This window comes from Theobroma umbraticum, unplaced genomic scaffold (assembly GCF_002168275.2).
Source record: "Theobroma umbraticum cultivar Fairchild unplaced genomic scaffold, ASM216827v3 scaffold_86.0, whole genome shotgun sequence".
NCBI classification, from domain to species: Eukaryota; Viridiplantae; Streptophyta; class Magnoliopsida; order Malvales; family Malvaceae; genus Theobroma; species Theobroma umbraticum.
In genome coordinates this window covers 1,411,691-1,431,690 of record NW_018397263.1, presented here as the reverse complement: position 1 = coordinate 1,431,690, position 20,000 = coordinate 1,411,691, and the positions used below count along the sequence as shown (strand labels likewise).

Genomic DNA, 20,000 nt, shown 5'->3' with positions numbered 1-20,000 from the left:
AACTCCTGGATCTCTCAAAGCTTCCAGGGTCCAACATTCTTTATTTTTGCAGCCCTATGCCAAGGCTTGCTGCTCGGCTTAGTGCAGAGGTTCTTTAATGGCTAGGGTCTCACAAATTTACTTAAAACCCAATTGGATACTAATGCAAGAAGCTAGCTTAACCCATCCCAATAGGAAAAACTAATCATGGTTCAAAAATATCAAAGAAGACCCAACATTTTTATAACATGAGGACCCAGCTGGTACAGAAAAACATTGCTGCCACTCGTTCTTCACCTTCCAACATATATGTGCAAGTACATCTGGGAAGGCCTGGCCCCTGTCTCAATTCTCAGATGGGGAAAATGTGTTAGTTCAGTGCAGTGATTCAATTTGCTAGACAAAAGCTTTTTTCTTCCGTATCTACAGACTCCAGAGTTTATTCGGAAGCAGACAGCAAACAGTGTGATATCGCAATCAAGGGGGAAGGCATTTTTTCATGGTGTGGTTATTTATGGCACGGTTTTAGAGGACAAATGGCCATGTTTGTGTAAAAAATTTGCAGGTCACGGTCTTGATATAAATTTATGAACATGCACTTAAACATGTTGTGCAGAGAGTAGACAATAAGATAGCTGATTGGGACGCTGAGTTCAATCGATGGGAGAAACTTTCTCCAAAATTTTCCAGGAAAATGGAGCTGTTATCCCTGTTACTGTTTAACCAGTTGTTTCTAGTTGAGAATTGAAGTCTGTAGCAAGGACACCCAACAGCTTTTCCTGTCCCATTTTTACTCTCCTGCTCCTCATCCTACCCTAGTTTAATCTCAGTTCTTGAGTAAATTGCCACCGTTTTTCACCTACTCGGGAGGATCAACTACCACCCACAGCAACCAAGCCACCCCTAGGAAGCTCGAAAGTAGTTAGCCACAGAGAAGAGGGAAATCTTGGGTACAACATACTGTATTCTGTGGGCACTGGCTCAATGGGGCCAAATTTAAGAAAGTGTTGATCTAGCATACGCACAGTCACTGAGGGCTGAAACATTAGTGCCAGCACACGAACCACGTGCCCTTCAAGCTTGATGTTGAACATTGAACAAAACCCTAAACCGCACGAGTCGCTGTTGGGTGCAAATTTAATGAAAGCCTTGAATCTTGTGAAAAACTCCCTAGAGTTTGAAAGCAGTTGTGAGAGTGAGTAAATGGAAACCCTGGGAATATTGAATTCCCTAATCTATGTTTACTGTAACAGTAGGCCTATTCTAACTGTTGAATCACCCGTCGCTCCTTTGAAGTTTGCGTGCACGGAGGTAAACCCTCGTTGCTGTGGATTCCTCTTGCCCCATTCGGTAACTGTTTATCAGGTCACATACACGGTAATTCTTTTATATTAACAGATCATTGTTACATGTATACATGTACACTGAGCACTATATAATATACTCAACCACCATTCCACCAACTATCCTTACCTTGGGCGTTTCCCACCCTAATTTTTGTTGGACCGACAACCCTTTTTAACCTCTGTACGCCTTGTTTACTTCACCCGTCCTTGCCTTTCTCATCAAAGAAAAGGTAACACTGAAAGTGTGTTTTGCAAAAAATGAATTCCACAATCTTTTATCGAATGCATTCTTTCCTTGCCTAGAGATTTCAGACATAGCAAATTACATTGTCAGTATATATATCATGCTTTTCCAAACTCCAAATGAAAAAACATGGCATGTCATGACATATTATCAAGTGCAACATGTGCTTTTATCCTTACATTTTGCTAGACTGATACTTAGGGATCAGCAAAATGATACTGATAAGTAATGAATCATGTTGCTAGCTAAATCAACCAAAAACAATATATCGAGATACAATCAGGACAGCCCTAATTATGCAGGATCTACTATCTTTATCCAAACATTGACCGACACCTCCACAACTCGGATGCCACTAGCCATACAAATAAATAATGAAGCATATATCTTTACAACATTTTTCACTTGCCCCATTTCAAAATTGTGAAGTGCTGTTGCGCGAAGAACATAGATTGATAACAGAATGCATATTGGTAAGGGAACTTATGAAAGTCGGGTGACACTTGTAAAGATATCTTCTGAACAATCTGAATGTGATCTATTCGGGATTACTGTCAGAAGTTACACAAGTTTGGATGCATTGCCTCTTGCTAAGGGAACTTCTGCCAATAAATGAATTAGCTGCAAACTAAAGAGAATTTAGTCAGTTCATGTAATTATGTTAATCACCAGGAAAATAATGACATTTGTTGCCATCTGTTCAGAAAGAATGCTTACCGTTATACAAACAGCATGTATGTTGAGATAATAAAATGTCCCTACGGTGATAGCTACTAAGTTCCTTAAATAGAATCACTTCAGTTTCTGATAACCTCCTTAAGCGAAAGAACGTCATCACGTGGATGAGCTTCTTCCACTTGAACTTCTACTTCATCTCCTACCTGTGCTCCTATGGATACCCATGCAGATGCCTGAAATCCTACCTGCAACATTGAATGGTTGACTCAAAAAGTAATACTAATGCAAGATGATAATCATAGCCCTTCAATTCCAAATATAACATAATAATTAGCATTTTGGAAGAATTGATAGCAAAGTAACTATTAAACATCCTTGCCTCAACTAGTAACAGGGCTGCAACCCTGTCCTTGATGAATCTAAGTATCAAAGCTCGAAATTTTTTCTCTCTTGGCTGCCTTCTGAGAAACTCTATTATCCAATGCCGGAGACTGCTGCCGGAGAGCCTCCTTACTAATCTAACTTGCATATTTACTATTGATGCCATCCCTTCTAGCTGACCAGCTGAAAAAGGAGGAGATTCACCTCTAAGAAATGCCTTCACCTAGATAGAAAATGAAAATGTTACAGGCTTTTTTAAAAAGCATAAGATCAAGTATCTTTTTTGCATCAGAATATGTTGATATCAGTACCATAACAGCTAGACATGTAACACAATGATGATAACAATAACAATAATAAAAAATAATAATAATCTTAAAAAAAAAAAAAAACTAAGAACAAGATTAATGGCAAAACACAACAATAACCATAAAAGTTACTGTGCCCATGGACAGTGTTAGCAACATACACCAAGCATCCCTGATAGAAACATCTATAGTAAAGACTATTTATGTCAATGTGTATCAACAAGAGTAGAGAAAACACCTGATAATGAGCAAGAAGATCCAAATATCTACGGATGGGAGATGTAAACTGAACATAACCAGGAACTCCCAGAACCCCATGACGAATAGGCTTCCGGAAATCAATTTCAGCTGCACGCATTATTCTAACAATGGCAGAGCTTCGAACTGGTCCTTCAGGAAGATGTGAAAATGCAGATACATCAATATTTGACTGAGGCTGTCCTCTATAAGGTAAAGGAAGGTTATTGCAAGAGCCAAAAGTGGCTACAACTTCTCCACAGAGTATCATCATCTCAGAAACAAGTCGCATTGCAGGATCTGCCTGGTTTTCAACATAAAGATTAATTGATGGTACTGGATCCTCTGGGTTAACCACTTTAATGCGTGTTTCTAGAGTTGATGTATCAATTGCACCCTGCAAAATGCATAATGTCAAAGGAGTATTAAGATATAAATGCAGAACAAGCCTGTCTTATAAACATAAAGATAGAACAAGACTAAACACTTGGCAATTCAAATGATAATAATAAAGTACAGTCCAACCTGGTGGCGACGCCATTTTAACCTTAGAGCGGCTGCCTCGGATAGCATCTTCAATTCAGCCTCCTCTTCCAGGTTCAAATGAAGCAGCTCAGTTGCACTCTCATAGGTCAGCATATAAGTTGGTTTAATAATTGAGTTTTGAACTGAATACTCTGCAATGCTTTAGTACCACAGACATGTCAGATGGTCTTCATTAATTAAATAACGTCTAATGAAGCTAAAGAAAATGAAAACAGTCTATCATGTCCAAAATGTAAGCAATCAATGCACATGCGAACATATCAGTGTAAAGGCACAAATATAAAGACCAGAAAAGAAATGAGAATGAGTATTGTTTTCAGTTCCTAAGAAATGCTCTTAAGACAACAATACTTAAGAATAGATTCACTCAAATAATTACAAATACCATCAACCCAATTCAAAGTCCTGCAGAAGCACAAAAAGAACTTATTAGGACATCCAGACTCCTTATAAAGATTAAAATACTTTACCATAAGCCATAACATTTCTGAGTCAGTCTTATGGCCTAAAAAACCTAATATGCCGCTGCACTATCCTCAAATGTAATTCATGTAGAAAATATAGCACATAGCAAAAGCCTTTCTTTTAACAGGAAACACACATGATACGTTCATGCTTTACCTGCCATCAGAGTGCAGGACAACAGATATGCTAACAGCATTGCAAAGTTCTCCTTGTTTCAAACTCATTCCCTCCATGGCAAGTTTCTCAGGAAACATAGGATAAGTGCCAGTGGCCAAGAAAACAGAGGTTCCTCTTCTCAATGCTTCCCTAGACATAATTAAGTATATAAAAATGACAATGGCAAATTGTTATAATCTGCACTCCACCATTTCAAAGATACCTGTCTACCATGCTCCCAGGCTGAACATATCTGGTCGGATCTGCAACATGTATCCAGACTCTAATCCGGCCATCTTGCAACCTTGTTGCACTTAAGGCATCATCAAGCTACAAATAACAAGGAATTAGAGAATAGAAGTTGACAAATAAAAGGAAATAAAATAAAGGTAATAAAACTAGAAGTGTAAATTACCTCATCAGCCTCATCAACATCAATAGCATAAACCTTCAAATCAGTAAGATCCTTTCTGTTCACCTAAACACAAAGAAAACTAAGTTAACACATGATCACGAGGAATTTGGAAAGAATGATATAAAACAAAAATCAAATCAAATTCTTCAATGGTTCACTTTTAACATGTAGAGACTTAGTCAGATAAACTGCAAGAAACATTTCAGATTGGACAGAGAGCTGATTTTGACTTGTAGGTATCTAAGACTGCATGCTTTTCAAATAAAATGAAAATGAAACCTTTCAGTAGAGATGGATGAGGCTAGAAATAACCTCATCAGGGTCATATGACTCCAACAAAAGACTTTCTGCAGCAGCTATAATCTCGTCAGAATGGTTCGTACGGATGTTGAACTTTAACAGATCCAAATTGACATGCACAGGAAAATAACCAATGTTTATGAGGAGGTTTAGTGCTGAGGACACTGATTTTGTAAGTCCCATTGTCTTAAGGATCTGACAAGAATAAAAATATATTAATCAGAGAGTGTGAAATTAACCATGTGATTTATACAAATGATAACACAAAAAAAATATCATTAGATTTTTTTCTCTTCAAACTAAAACCTAGGATTTTAAGGTAGCAAGTTCACTTTGATCAGCTTGTTATTAAAGCCATTCTTAGATCACATTGGAAAGAACTCAGTCGAGTCAGACAAACTACCATTCCTGCAGTTCTCTTTTGTTCATCACTTTTGCAATCATCAATGGCATATGCTTCAAGAGACTCAATTTTGTTTCGGATTTTCTCATCCATCATCCATAAAGATTTGGGAGGTTTAGCATGTGCAGGCTTTGCTTTAGCAGACACAAGTAATTGTACAAAGTCCTGAAGTTCTTTCTCAGCAGCCTCCTTGGCAAGCTTCTTGTGTAAAAGCTCTTCCACCTAGATATGGAAATCAATAAAAGGAATTATAAGGGTACTAAATATCACTCTTCTCACCAGTCTGAATTGCATATAGAAGCTCTTCTACCCCACTTTTTTGTGGGCAAAAAAGGTGCTTCTACCACACTTAATTGACAATTTGACAAAACTATATATTGAATTTACCTGTCTTGTTGGTCGAGGCCCATAAATGGAACAATAACCTTTTGTCTCCTGCACAGCAAAGTATACTTCATCTTTTGACAACAAAAGATGGGCACAGTAGCTCTCAATAGGCTCCGCACTACCAAAAATCATCTGCAGAGTAAACTAGGATCATTAATTAAGCAGACAGGTCCACAATGTCACCAGGAAAATAAACTACCTCTGCTAATTCTTCTGCTGTCACTGACTTGTTCTTTTCAAGAAGCTCAACCCAAGCAATCTCAAGTAATGATGGGTCCTGGACCAAAAAATTTTGTAACAAAATCAACCACACAAGAAAACCACAAAATTTTTCTGTTTATAGTCAATAAAACAAGCTGAACTAACCAAGTTTTCCTCAGCATTTTGGAGAAATTTTGAGATATCTGTCTGATCAAAATTTTCTACACCTGGAACAATATATGTAATTTGTTGCGGTTTGATGGATGATGTGACACCATTCTGTATTACAAGAAAAACAAAAAGTAACATCAGCTCAAAAATCTGAAAATGCTAAACATCCATGTAAGAAAACATAAGTGCTAACACCTAGCAACCTATTCAACATGCCGCATGAGTTGTTTCTACTAGAACCTGATCGTACACCATCCAATTCTTCTTGCCATCAGGTCTCTGAGCAACTCCCAGCAATATCCTATCCGAATCCTTCTTAAACTCCAGCAGCAATCCCTTTTCCAATTCTCGGTTTACAAGCTTATCTTCAAGAAGCTCACCAGTACTCGTTATCCTCACCCTGATGAGAAAATTATTTACCATATTCAAGCTTCAGCAATAACTCTAAATCCAACAAGTGAGTCATATTCAAATTCTATCTTGATTAAATAACAGAAAAGATGTTAAGAATCCGTTAAACCATTGAAGAAACAAAAAAACATGCAATTTACCACTAAATCGTTGCATTTCTTTAATTTCAACCAGAAGTAACTAATATTAGCTCAAGTCTCAAGCATATTAAGTTTCGTAAACAATTACGATTAACAATACCAATATACATCGAATCTGTTTGGCCGCTATTTTAACTTCTGCTTTGAGCAAGAAGTGCAAATGGAGTAGTAATTTTTTAATAATTAAAAGTAGAAATTTAAATATCGTGAAAAACAAAATGCATGATTTTACATTTTTGTATGAAAAAGATTATATTTAATATGTATTACGTTTTGATTACTTATTCAATTTTAATCAAATATAATTTTGCACGAATAAAAAGCAAATAAGAAACGAAATTCAAAAGAGTCTTTGGTGAACATTACTTGACATTGGCGCGAACTCTTCTGCGTTGGCGCGAAGCCGCTAGCTCTTCCATGACGCAATCGACGAGACTATAAGCCGAACACGAACGACCGACGCCATATCCTAGAAACTGATTCTCGCAACAGAAAATAGGAAACCGAAGCCCTAATTCGGAGTTTCGGCGCAATGGTAAGGAGCTGAAGTGGCGGAAACCGCACCAGAACGCCAGGAGAGGAGGTGATGCGGCGGAACGAAACAAAGAACCGCCGTTGACGGCGCGAACCGCCATCATATGTTTGGCTTTTGCTTTAGTGAAGGAGAAATTTATGGTTCATGCGGTGAAATGAGGATTTTCCTTTCCCTTTTATGTCCGTGAGAGACGAAAAGTGAGCTTGGTTTTGCTTTGTTCACTGTTGCTTTTGGCGATAAAGCCGTGTGGCGATCCGGATGACATTTTGTACCCATAATGACCCGGACCCATATGGGCCGGGTCACCGGCTTTACCCGTGGCTAAAAACGCTGAGCCCAAGTACACTATGGGCTCTACGGTCCCTTTGAAGAATTGGGGCTGCCAAGTAAAAAATTATAACGTTTTGAATATGCTTACATCCGTATTTATCATTTAACCAAATGTTTGAATATTTAGATATTAAATTTTTCGAACATGTAAGATTTAATAGTCTTTTTGGTAGTAACATTAGCTAATCGTCAATGATTAAAAAATTGTAAGTTGAAAATTTAGATTATCGTAGCTTGAGATAATACTATATAAAATATGTTACTAAACTCTTGGTGAATTATGATTAATTTTAAGTGAGGTTATCTCTCCATCTCATCTGGATTAGGGTAACTTTCACACTGACACCGGCTTAATAGAATAACTTGTATTTTCATGAATATTATTTAGATTTTCTTTGATTGATATTTTTTGTTATTTGTTATTATTTATTATTATTTTTTATGAAAAAAATAAATAACAAAAATATCAATAAAATGATAAAATGCATGCTGAAGTTACCTCACTCACTTCTTAATTATAGTAACTGATAGCAAATCAATCAAATCAATCATTAGTACCACCCTGAAGGTCGATTTACAGAACAATGCATCATGGGAAGATAAAATGTATTACTATAAACATATAAAAGGAATGGCTCTGAAACAAGTTCGCACTGATAGAGTTTTGTACATTAAATGATGATCCATGCCAAGTTCCATTTATTGCCATTATAAATCAGCTGCACTGCTGAGAACATAGACTCTGGATCTGAGAACTGCTTGCGCTTGGCAGAAAGTACGTGGTGGTCTTTCCGCTAGTGGAGCACGTTACATTTACCTGGCTGCCTAGTTGGGTGGACTGCAATAATAGTACAGTTGCACACATTAAATTCATAAATACAATACCAGTGTGTAAACATTATGGCAATCAGAAACTGATTTCCACCAGAAGTAAAACAATGCTTGCATTAGTCTGAAGATTATGTTGTGCTCTTCTTTGTACCAAATCTAATGCAATATTGCACAGGGAATGAGGGAGTCACCGATTGACATGTTTTAAAGCATGAAGAGAGAGCAAGGGAAAATGAGAACAAGGGTTGGTTTCAGTTACCGAGCAGTACGCAGGCTCTGTATTGCAGCTCCATCTTGAAGTAGGGACACAAGACAAGTAATGACACCAAGAACAATGATCATTTGCATCAACTCCGCGGAGGAGCATAACCAGGCCAAGAGTCAAACTGCAAAAGTAGCATCGGTTTAAGTGAAAACAGAAGTCAAAATTCACCATGTTAGTTATGTACAAACAGAAGCATCATGTCCAGAAATAAAATGAAAAGAAGGAAACTTGAAGTCCTGAACATGATATATAGAAAAGCAAGTCTATAGGCATGGTAGTAGCAAACAACATAGTTCATCATGTTACAATTCAATAAAATTGTTATCATGTTTTTAAGTTCCTCCATTTTTGCTTTTCTCTCTTTTCCAACATTTTTCAACTGCAATTTAGTAAGAAAGACAGATCATCGAAAAAACAAAATGGTTTATCTGCTTACCCCACAATTAAAAGAATCAAAGAAACGATCCACAAAACGCACTGATACGTCTTGAATTTAGGTTTAGCAGAGCTTGAATATCCAGGAGGGGCATATCTTTGACTAACCCATCCAAATTGGGGGCGGACGAGGAAGACAAAACCAAGAAGGAAACCGGTGAGAAATCCTCCAATATGGGCAAAGTTGTCAACATGTGGTAGGATTCCTACTGCTAAATTGATGGCAATGATAACCAGGAGGGTCACAAATGCTGCCACCTGCAAAAGCACACAAAATTGAAGGCATTTCAGCCCAATAACAAGTATAACTTACCAGAGTCTCAATATTGGATGTCTGTAATTCAATTAATGATTGAGTAATGAAGTACCTTATTAGCATAGATTGTCCAATTAGTAATGAGTTCAGAAAGCATGGCTCCAAGTAACCCAAAAAGTGCACCAGAGGCACCAACAGAGATATTTGACTGGATGAAAAGAGCAGACAGCAAACTCCCACCAAATCCAGAGATTATATAAAGCAGTCCAACCCGTACTGCAACGGAATCACACAAGAATCAAGCAGGGGTTTATGCTAAATTAGTAAACATATCATAATTCAGCAGACAAGATAATTAAATAGTCTTTCCCAATTAACAAACGGTATAACAAAAACTTTTCTGTAAATCAATGGTCTCAACAAAAAACCATAACCTGAATGCTACTGCATTATGCTTATGTATCAAACACAACATGCAGAAAATGCTTAACTTTGATGCCATTCGTGCCCTTCAGCAAAAAGTTTGCTTGAATTTGAAGCCTATGACGGATGCGACATAAACTAAAGAAGAATTTGAAACAAAGTGATCTAATGAGGGATTAAAATCCTTTGAACGACTATCAAAGAGACTAAAGGATATGTTTGGTACAAATACAGTTTTGGATTGATTAGATTGCCTTCAATACTGATGTGGACAACTAGAGAATAAAACTCATAGAGAAACGGGAATAAAAGGAGTCAAAGACAAGGCAGGTGTGGCTTTATATAGCAATTCATAAGGGGGTCTGGTCCATAGCACAGACATGCATAAATTGATCTAAGAAAATAGCTACAAAACATAAACAATTTCATAAAAACAGCAGTATAATATGGAAGTTCAGAGGATTCTACAAACTTGCAAACTCTATTCATCAATATCAAGGGAAAAATTTCAGAGCTAATCCCTACTCGTTATTCCATTATAAAGAGCATGAACCATGGATTAAAGCACATACTGAATCCAAATTCTCTCTCAAGCCGGATTCCGATAACTAAAAGACTCAACATGTTTGCCAGCAAATGAAAAACCCCTCCATGTAACCAATTGCAAGTGATGAGACGCCATCCCTGGTGTCCATCAACCACTTTCTTTACATCTAGAGCCCCCATCTTCTGCAGCCTAAAACCAACAAACATATTTTCACCACATTAATATAAATATATATATACACACACACACAAACATACAATTACTCAAGCAAAAATATATCAATTGAAACAAAGAAAGAAAGAAAATAGCAAAGAAATGAGTGACTTACGTGAAGGAAGAAGGACCCAGAAGAGGATTCTCCTTAAATGGTTGAAAGGAGAACCGGCCTAAGAAATCTGCAATGCAAGAAACAGAATTCTTGGGACAATTATTCACGTACATGGTGATGATGAGCATGACAGTGTTGGCAACCACGAAAGCAGGAATCAACCAAGGTACCCATTTCTTGAAATGCTTGATTTCTCTGTAAACGATCGGACTTGGAGTCCTAACAGGTGGCGTTTCTACATCAACTGGGTGTATCAAGTTGCTGGTCCTCCTTGAATTGGCCCTGGTTTGGATCTGCGGTGAAGGGTCCGTAGCCATGGGAGCTGAAAACTTGAGAAAGATTGGTCAAATCCGCTTCAGCTTTTAACATTCAGACAAAGTGGTTCAGCTACATTAGTCAAAAGAAAAAACGTGACAGAATCAGAACGCCAAAGGATTTGGGCAGTTCGTCAACGACCACCAAATTTGGCTGCTCGGATTGAACAGAACTCAGACACCTTCCAAATACACGAAGAATATGTCATGAAATATGTAATTAATTAATTTTTTTAATAAGTATTCAATGAAAAACATCGCGGCAAGTCTAACTGTACACCTACTCCAATATTAAACAGAAATAAATATTGTGAGTGAATAAAAAAATTTATTTAGTGGAGTAATTAAGAAGGATAAATTAAAGTCCTCAGACAAATAAAAAATTGGAAGTGGATTTATTAAAAGGTTCATTATCTTGAACAAGTTGTCAAATTCATGCGGAGTCAAAAAGGCATGGGTGATGTATTGATTGAGTGCTATAATGCACCACCACTAATTATTAAAACAATTATTAAGGTAAAGATCCCATTAATTAACATTTATAGAGATCTGTTAAGGTGATATATTAATGGATAATTTCGATTTACACTTTTGGTGGTTTTAATTTTTTTTTTCATATCCAATTTTTTTTGTTTCAATTAATATCATAGAGAGATTAAGTTATTAATTTTACCCAATATACCTGAATAAATAAATTGAATTGAATTGAAGGCATTTTCATAATTCTATTGAGAAAAAATAATAGCATAACTTTTGTACAAAAGTTATCCACACCTAAAAACAATGATATAATATTTAAAAGAATTTCAAATTATATAAGTTTTTATATTTTTATTACCTTCAATTAAGACTTTGAATTTTTATTTTAAATCAAACAAATTTTTATATTTTTATTTTGAGTCAAATAAACTCTTAAACTTTATAATTAATGATTAACTTAATTAAAATCTATTTATAATTTTATACCGCTTGATGTTGACATAATATACTAACATATCATAATTGATAATGATGTGGTATGCTTATATATTATAATTGATGATTATATAATATGTTAATTTAGCACGATGACATGATCATGTAACATTTTTTATCCTTTAACTAGTAATGATAATTAACATTTTAATTAATAATAATTAATTAATCATTAATTATTAGAAGTTTATTTAGTTTAAAATAAAAATATAAAAACTTAATTGAATGTAATAAAAGAATAATAATTTATTTAAATTTTTAAAAATAATTAATTTTTTTTAATATTATATCAAAAATTTTAAATCACTAAAACTTTATAAAATATAAATACACTCTATCGTTATAGTTGCAGTGTATTAATCTTACTCGAAGGAAAATTTTTCGATTTATCAATTCGATACGTAATTCTAAATATGATTTTATTTAAAAGAAATTTAACAAGCTTTATACACTTAAATTTCGTATTAAGTAATTTTCCTATATGTATAATACTATCATAATATACTACCATTTGTGCCAGGTTCAACTAGGCAGCCGGCATGTGAAGAATCAAAGGGTTGGATGCTAAAAAGAAGCAATCTTCTCAAGTATTTTAGCGTCGCTTTCCGGCCAAATTCATCCTCCAATATACGTTTCATTGAGGTATTTGGGGGGGGTTGAATCTTTCAAGGATTACGTTTTCTTTACAAGTCAAGACGGCAATTTGTTTACGCAAACATTTCTTGCCAACGGAAACTGATCGTCTTTAAGCAATCGGTTATGGCCATCGGCCTAAGTACACAAGTGGAGAAAGACAGGCTCCGTTGGGCCAAGTGTTTTTCATTCTTGTGAGATGGAGAACCAGCTATACGGATGAGACAAAAGAAATGAACACGGGCCGCTACCAGTCCTGGAGAGGAAAGGATTCAATGGCCTCAGACAAAGGAAAGTGCAACTAGGCATAGGCAGTCGACTGAAAATCATTTCCTTTTTTGGTGTTAACTTAAAGACTACGGATGGTGACATATAAAGGACTTGTACTCGAATCTAATTATAATATTTAAGTTAAATACTTAAATTAAGATTAATATTTTGAGTTTTTTTAATTAAAAATTAAATATTTTAATTATAATAATTAAAAAATTAAATATTTTTTATTTTTTATAATTAAGGGTTAAGTTGATAGGTAAATGAAGTATATATCACACATGACAAAAAATTATGTTGAAAATATAATTATTACACGTTAAATTAAAAAATATAATTATATGTCATGTTGAAGATTTAATTGTTATACGTTATGTTAAAAATTTAATTATTACACATCATAATAAAAAATTAATTGTTATATGTTATGATGAAGGTTTAGTTATTAAATGTCATGTTGAAAATTTTAATTGTTATACATCATAATGAAAAAGTTGTTAGATGCTATGCTATAATTGAATCATTTTAATTTGTCAAAAAATACTTTTTTGACAAAATTGCTTTTCTATATATTACCTTTTCAAGTCAATGTTTACATCACGCATGTGTCTTGCACACGTAAGACATATCTCTTCTTAATCCTTAAAGAACAAAAAATGTTTAACTCTTAATTGTTACAATTGAGACGTTTAATCATAAATTGACAAAAATCTAAAACTTTTGATCAAAATTAAACATTTAGTATAATATTTAATATTTATAATGTATCCAAACTCTGATTAATAACATCACAATTAAAACTTAAATTTATTTATTTAATTAAACATAATATTGATAAACGATATAAATTTGATTTGATTCGAAATCAATAATAAAAATAAGATTAATCATATTTATTTATTTATTTTAGTTAAAATTAAATTAATAAATTTAAAGTAAAATTTATATGTAGATAATTTATCAATTATAAATAATACATCTATTAAAAATAATATAAAATAAAAAGAGATGTTAAAATGTTCATCATCTTTAATTAAGTTTATGTGATAGATATCTTAAAATTATTACTCGTACTCTATCCAAATACGTTTATAAAATATTTATAATCTTATTTAAAGAAAACTTATTTACTTATTGCCATTAATGACATTGTGATAAAAATGGAAATATAAGATAGTAAAAGCAAGCCCACTCTAGGCTTGCCTTTAAACTCCACAAGCCCATAGAACAGAAAAAAACCCAGTTTTTTTTTGCCTAATAAGAAAGCCCATAGGCTCAAAGTTTGGTGTCATATTCGGAAGTCCAAGCCCAAGCCTATGATCTATTTATATTTCTTTTTTTATTAAAATATTTACATTAAAAAATTATATGTATTAAAATTATACACTATCAATTAATCAAAATTTGACACCTTATTAATGACTAAAATTACAACAGATTATCAAATAATTTTTACAGTAAAAAATTCAATAATAATTTTATTTCCAAACCAAAAATTCAATATTTAATTTTTCTGTGTTGAAAATTGTTTAGTTAATCAAACAAAATTAATTAAAAAAACAACTGCTTTAGATAAAAAAAAAATTACGTAGCTTAAATTTACAGCAAACTAAATTATGATGTAAGTAACACATTTCTATCAAAGTCCTTTATGATTAAATTTCAACTGAGATAACCTCATAATTATACCATTAGAATTATCAATAATTTATGGATGATGAACGTAATTAGAGATATTCAACTAGGGTTAAAAGTTTTAGATTGTAGCTTTGTCATGTCACGGACATCATAAGAAATTTAATTTTATGTCATCAACTTTTATTTTGATTAAGCAATATGTTACCTTAAATTTTATGTATGCAAAAAGTGACAGTTGTCATTAAAAATAATATATTATATTTGTTTATAAAATAATGATTTAATTTAATAAAATAAAAAATAAAAATTTCAATTAAGTATAATTAAAAAAATTAAATACAAGAATTCCATTACAAAAACGCATATATTTCAAAATTTTGTTATTATTTAAGTTGTTGATGAATTATCAATAATTCAAAGCTGATGACATAATTAAAGATAATTCAACAATCCTTAGACTTTTATAATTATAACCGTGAAAGGTCCAAGCTCTAGAAAAAGAGTCTTCGCCGTCGCTGGCAATAATCAAAGTGGAAAACTCCAAAGCTACTTTTGTTCATTTCATTTTCTTAACGCGGGCGAAGGGGAAGGAAAGAGCCATGTGAGTGGACACGGACTAGCCACAGGACGCCATTAGGCTCTCCGGATAAGGAACAGTGGTTCGTCCCAGTTGCACTCGGGGCCTAACCTTCTTGGAAAGCCCGCCTCACTCGCTCTCCAATCAACACGTGGCGAGACACACGAGAGAAAAAATCCTCCAATTTTGACTTCAAAACAAAGAAGCGCCAACCAGCATAGGTGCTCGTCTTCGCTGTGTCCTATCATTAAAAAAATATATTACAAATATTCCCATTACTCTGTCATAAACAAAACTTAAACATTAAAAATTCCTCTCTTTTATTAGAACCTCTTCTTCTCTTCCGAGTTTCGCTTCAAACAAAAGACGAGCTTCGACTTTTTTTTTTGTTCTTCAAAAGTAATTTACAGAGATGGCGCCGAATGATCCGAAACAAAGCGGTGGTTTCTTTGCTTCGATCGCGAACAGTTTGTCTAATTTTGGTAGCGCCATGACTAAATCAGTCAACGGGTATTAAGATCTATCCTCTAATTTTTTTATCCTTTAATTTATTATTTTCGTCTAATTTCCCTTTTCTCGGATCTATGTTTTTATTTTTTTGAAATGAAAGTTGATTGCTTCGATCTCGACGCGGATATTCCTTTCGGTTCATTTCTGAATTTATTGTTTTGATTACAGATTGCACGATAATTATGGCTTAGAAGGGAATCGATGTATCAGATCTATGATTTTGTTAAAACTGACTAGAGGATTTAGTTGGAATGAACTAAATTGAATGTGTTAAAACAAGGTTTTAATTCAATTGAGAATTCTCGGTGTTTTCTTTTTTCTTTTTTATTATATATACAGTTTATTGGGATATGAAGGGCTGGAAGTTGTTAATCCAGAAGGCGGGACAGAAGATGCCGAACAGGAAGCAAGGAGAGGAAGGTGGAAACAGGAGGTAATGCTTAATTGTCTGCGTTTTTTGTATGATTTGAAGAAAATAATGAACAAAAACCGTTACCTCAGTCATTAGTCCTGTCTTATGCATTTGTAGCATGGTGTTCCCGATTGATCAATGCAGTGCTAGTAATGTCATTTAAATCTTAAGTAGGTGTAATTACTGTTATCACTTGGCAGGGTTATATAGAAGTAACATTGATCTTTACATTCCTACAGATGTAAAATAAAATGTAGGCTAACAGGGTTGAACTGATCGTATTGGAACATATGAAACATTTTTTATCTGTAGGTAATGGAAATAAGACCTTGGGCATGGGCTACTTGCTCTGTTTATATGTTACTTAGAACTTGAATGTTTCTCAGGATGCGACACTAAGGAAAAGAAGCTGAGTTTGTCTGCCGGCTACTAATAGGCTAGCATACTTAGCATTTAGTGTAGAAATGAATATCTCGCCTTGCGAATGCTGAAGTTTTCTTTCACATACTACATGATAAGATTTTCTATGCAAGACCATTTTATCTGGTTTCAAATGATAAGATTAGCGTTATATTAATTTGTATGTGCATGTGTGCACCACTTTCTCTTGTTTAACAGGAGAGGGACAGTTACTGGAAAATGATGCAAAAGTATATAGGATCTGATGTCACATCAATGGTGACACTTCCAGTTCTTATCTTTGAGCCAATGTCAATGTTGCAGAAAATGGCTGAGGTTTGTGTTTTCATATCCAACTTCATTGCTGTAAAGATATTGCTGTATTTGGTTCTTTTTTGTTTGTGGGAATTTATCGATCTCATTGTCTGTGACAGTTGATGGAATACTCCTACCTGCTAGATCTGGCTGATGAATGTGAGGATCCTTACATGCGAATGGTGTACACCAGTAAGTATTCTTTGAACTTCTCTTTTTCTCTCTCTCTCTTTGTGTGTTTGATAAGATGGACTCATCATAGCTAATTGCAGCATCATGGGCTATATCTGTCTACTATGGCTACAAACGTACCTGGAAACCATTTAATCCCATACTTGGTGAAACTTATGAAATGGTTAATCATGGCGGCATTACTTTTATAGCTGAGCAGGTGGGTATTTTTGACCTAAGTCGTGGTTTATTTTTCCTTGCACTTTGATGCTATGGGTTATTGTTTCTGACATTGTTTTTGTATAATATTTCTAAATGGCTGCTATTTTAAAAGCCTTATTTGACATTTTGTCCCTTTCAGGTTAGTCATCACCCCCCAATTAGCGCTGGTCATGCTGAAAATGAGCATTTTATTTATGATATATCTTCAAAAGTTAAAACCAAATTTTTGGGAAACTCAATTGATATCTATCCGCTTGGAAGGTACAATGTCCTCTCTTTCGTAACTAATGTCATAACAAGAGGCTTATTATTCTTTTTTTTTCTTTCAATTTCACCGTCATCTACATCATTAGCATCTTTTATAAGCTAGTAGAACTGGAATTAATCTCCAGATTTTGTCAAAATTTATAATAATTTCTCATTTTGGTTATGCAAACTTTTCTTCTTGCAGTTTTATTTGTTTTTGCTGGAGAATTTTCTACTTGTAGTTGTTAATATGGTTTAATAAATAAAGCAGGGTTTTTTAATGTGTGAGTTCTTGTGGTTTAGCATCTCTTGATTTATCTGTGTCCTTCAATTCAGCAACACTGTAATGGGGAAGTCAGAATTTGTTATATGCATTCTGATGCTGTCAGAGATATAACTTTGATTTTTATGTTTTCCCACCCAATCTTCTTTGGGATCATCCATCTCATTGGGTGCATCTCATCTGATCAAATTGGAACTGGTTTGGATTATCCTTTCAGAGCATTTCATATCAGTGAAAGTCACAAATGAGCATGTTTTTAAAGTTTGCAGATTGTACCCTTGCATAGATTCTGAAATAATTTTTTGTGCAGGACCCGTGTGACCCTCAAGAGAGATGGTGTAGTTCTTGATTTGGTGCCTCCTCCCACAAAAGTTAACAACTTAATTTTTGGACGAACTTGGGCTGACTCACCAGGGGAGATGGTCATGACAAACCTGACAACGGGGGACAAAGCTGTACTGTATTTTCAACCATGCGGTTGGTTTGGGTATGGTTTTATTCTGAGAATGTGCTTTTGATTTTCTTTGGCGTAATCTGTAAGCATTAGCTGCCAGGCATTGTCCTCTTTCTGTCCTTTGAAGATAAAAAGAAATAAGAAAAAGGCTCATCAAGGCTATGAAAGATTTTCACTTGATAAGTTTTAATATTAGCAGTTTGCTATTAGTTTCATCTGTCAATTTGTACCATATGTTAACGAAGCATAATTTAACTTTGGATCTTGGTTGTTCACAGGGCTGGTCGGTATGAGATTGATGGATATGTATATAATGCCACTGAGGAGCCAAAGATATTGATGACTGGGAAATGGAATGAGTCCATGAGTTATCAACCTTGCGACAGTGAAGGGGAACCACTTCCGGGCACTGAACTAAAGGAGGTTAGTTCTTTTAATTCGTTAGTTGTTTGCATCTTTTATTCGTCCATAAACACTCCCCTAGTTTTCTTGATGCTTGAACTCTGGAATTTACTTTCCCATCAAACCTCTAGCAGAACAATGCCGAATTATGTTTTTTTACATGCGACTCTTGACCAGAAAGCAGATTATTCATGATGAGCCTTTCCTCAAGTGACTAAATTTAATTTTCGAAACAAATTTGCCTTCCAATGATGAAAAACAAACTTTTTCCTCTTGCTGCGTGAGAGTATCACACCTTTCCAAGAGCTTTCCATGTACCAAATAAAAGGTGCTACTTCTAACAATGAACAACCGAAACCTGGTGTAAATTAACTGCTACACATGGTGAATATTGAAGTTTTCTGGGTTTCTTACAACAGTTTCTTGATTAACATGATTAATCTTTTGATTAAAAGTTTGAAGCAGTCAAGGACTAATATGCTTGGCTGTGCTAGTAAATTTTTTGACGTTTCCAAACAAACTAAAAAAGCTATATCCCTGATACCGAACTGCTTGTAATCACTCTGTTGTTGCTGTTACACAGGCATGGAAAGTTGCTGATGCTCCGAAGAACGATAAATTCCAGTACACATATTTTGCGCATAAGATTAACAGCTTTGATACAGCTCCCCAGAAGCTATTAGCGTCTGATTCTCGTTTACGTCCTGATAGGTATGCCCTAGAGCAGGGCGATCTCACTAAAGCTGGTATTGAAAAGAGCAGGTCTGTCTGTCTGTCTCTCTCTCAAATTAGATTTTGAATTTTATATTTACCTTTGTGCACTTATCATTATTTAGTGGTACTTGTCTATTTCATTCTCGTTTCTGTCTTAACGATTATCCCAACTCTCTTTGTTGTTCAGTATGGAGGAAAGACAGAGAGCCGAGAAGAAAAACAGAGAGGAAAAGGGCCATAAGTTCACTCCCAAATGGTTCGATTTCACCGACGAAGTCGCAACCACCCCATGGGGTGACGTGGAAGTGTACCAGTACAACGGCAAGTACGCCCAACACCGGGCCGCCATAGGTAGCTCAAGCAGCGGTGAAGCGATTGACGTTAGGTCGACTGAGTTCAACCCGTGGCAGTACGAAGATTTGGCTGCCAACTAAAAGCCTATCTTGCGAGAATTGCTTCGCCTGTATAATATATTCTTTCTATTTCTTTTACACTTGGTTTTGTATTGGCTAGTGTCTAGAACAATTAAATATGGTTTTTCGTTTCTGTTTTATTCACAATTTCCCCAGAATGTTGTTGTTGTTCTTATTTTATTCTGTTGATCCATTTTATAGTATTTTGTTGAGTTTGGTTCCATTAAGCAAAACTGTGTGCCATAAAAGAAAGAGGAAAACAAACAGAAAAGCTGGAATCAGTGATCTTTAACATTTCAAATTTTCAATTATCCAGAGTTACTGAAAAAAG

General features: G+C 34.7%; 3 protein-coding genes across 5 annotated transcripts; 1 reads left to right on the top strand and 2 right to left on the bottom strand.

The window, feature by feature from the left end:
• Positions 1-1,362: 1,362 nt before the first annotated feature.
• Positions 1,363-7,524, bottom strand: EMB2730 (Ribonuclease II/R family protein). 3 transcript variants are annotated; one of them, XM_021433738.2, is made up of 15 exons: positions 7,135-7,524; positions 6,458-6,617; positions 6,212-6,325; positions 6,045-6,122; positions 5,846-5,977; positions 5,459-5,680; positions 5,068-5,250; positions 4,756-4,818; positions 4,564-4,670; positions 4,341-4,490; positions 3,699-3,858; positions 3,175-3,570; positions 2,627-2,851; positions 2,287-2,492; positions 1,363-2,197 (listed from the first exon to the last, which is right to left on the bottom strand). In XM_021433738.2, exons 1-14 carry the CDS (start codon positions 7,404-7,406, stop codon positions 2,367-2,369), a joined length of 2,388 nt encoding a protein of 795 aa, XP_021289413.1. In that variant the 5' UTR covers positions 7,407-7,524; the 3' UTR covers positions 1,363-2,197; positions 2,287-2,366. The 3 variants fall into 3 exon arrangements, with proteins under 3 accessions (XP_021289413.1, XP_021289415.1, XP_021289412.1); XM_021433737.2 differs by having other exon boundaries at positions 1,365-2,190; XM_021433740.2 differs by lacking the exon at positions 4,341-4,490 and having other exon boundaries at positions 1,364-2,190.
• Positions 7,525-8,141: 617 nt separating this feature from the next.
• Positions 8,142-11,355, bottom strand: LOC110420241 (RHOMBOID-like protein 1). Its single transcript, XM_021433484.2, has 6 exons — positions 10,719-11,355; positions 10,416-10,579; positions 9,533-9,696; positions 9,166-9,422; positions 8,724-8,850; positions 8,142-8,471 (listed from the first exon to the last, which is right to left on the bottom strand). The coding sequence occupies exons 1-6, from the start codon at positions 11,033-11,035 to the stop codon at positions 8,349-8,351; spliced, it is 1,152 nt and encodes a 383-aa protein (XP_021289159.1). The 5' UTR covers positions 11,036-11,355; the 3' UTR covers positions 8,142-8,348.
• A 4,009-nt stretch (positions 11,356-15,364) lies between these two features.
• LOC110420900 (oxysterol-binding protein-related protein 3A-like) lies at positions 15,365-19,881 on the top strand. The gene is made up of 10 exons (XM_021434301.2): positions 15,365-15,638; positions 15,978-16,071; positions 16,669-16,785; positions 16,884-16,956; positions 17,037-17,155; positions 17,297-17,418; positions 17,997-18,173; positions 18,419-18,563; positions 19,126-19,304; positions 19,444-19,881. Exons 1-10 carry the CDS (start codon positions 15,541-15,543, stop codon positions 19,688-19,690), a joined length of 1,371 nt encoding a protein of 456 aa, XP_021289976.1. The 5' UTR covers positions 15,365-15,540; the 3' UTR covers positions 19,691-19,881.
• The last annotated feature ends 119 nt before the right edge of the window (positions 19,882-20,000 follow it).

Coding starts and splice junctions, on each gene's coding strand:
- LOC110420241 (XM_021433484.2), bottom strand. CDS start 11,035: ATGGCTACGGACCCTTCACCGCAGATCCAAACCAGGGCCAATTCAAGG. Junction 9,697..10,415: donor TGAGAGAGAATTTGGATTCA/GTATGTGCTTTA, acceptor ATTCCGTTGCAG/TACGGGTTGGACTGCTTTAT. Junction 8,851..9,165: donor TTGATTCTTTTAATTGTGGG/GTAAGCAGATAA, acceptor CTACTTTTGCAG/TTTGACTCTTGGCCTGGTTA.
- EMB2730 (XM_021433738.2), bottom strand. CDS start 7,406: ATGATGGCGGTTCGCGCCGTCAACGGCGGTTCTTTGTTTCGTTCCGCC. Junction 6,123..6,211: donor AAAATGCTGAGGAAAACTTG/GTTAGTTCAGCT, acceptor TTTTTGGTCCAG/GACCCATCATTACTTGAGAT. Junction 5,681..5,845: donor GGCCTCGACCAACAAGACAG/GTAAATTCAATA, acceptor TTCCATATCTAG/GTGGAAGAGCTTTTACACAA.
- LOC110420900 (XM_021434301.2), top strand. CDS start 15,541: ATGGCGCCGAATGATCCGAAACAAAGCGGTGGTTTCTTTGCTTCGATC. Junction 16,957..17,036: donor CATGCGAATGGTGTACACCA/GTAAGTATTCTT, acceptor AGCTAATTGCAG/CATCATGGGCTATATCTGTC. Junction 18,174..18,418: donor CAACCATGCGGTTGGTTTGG/GTATGGTTTTAT, acceptor GGTTGTTCACAG/GGCTGGTCGGTATGAGATTG.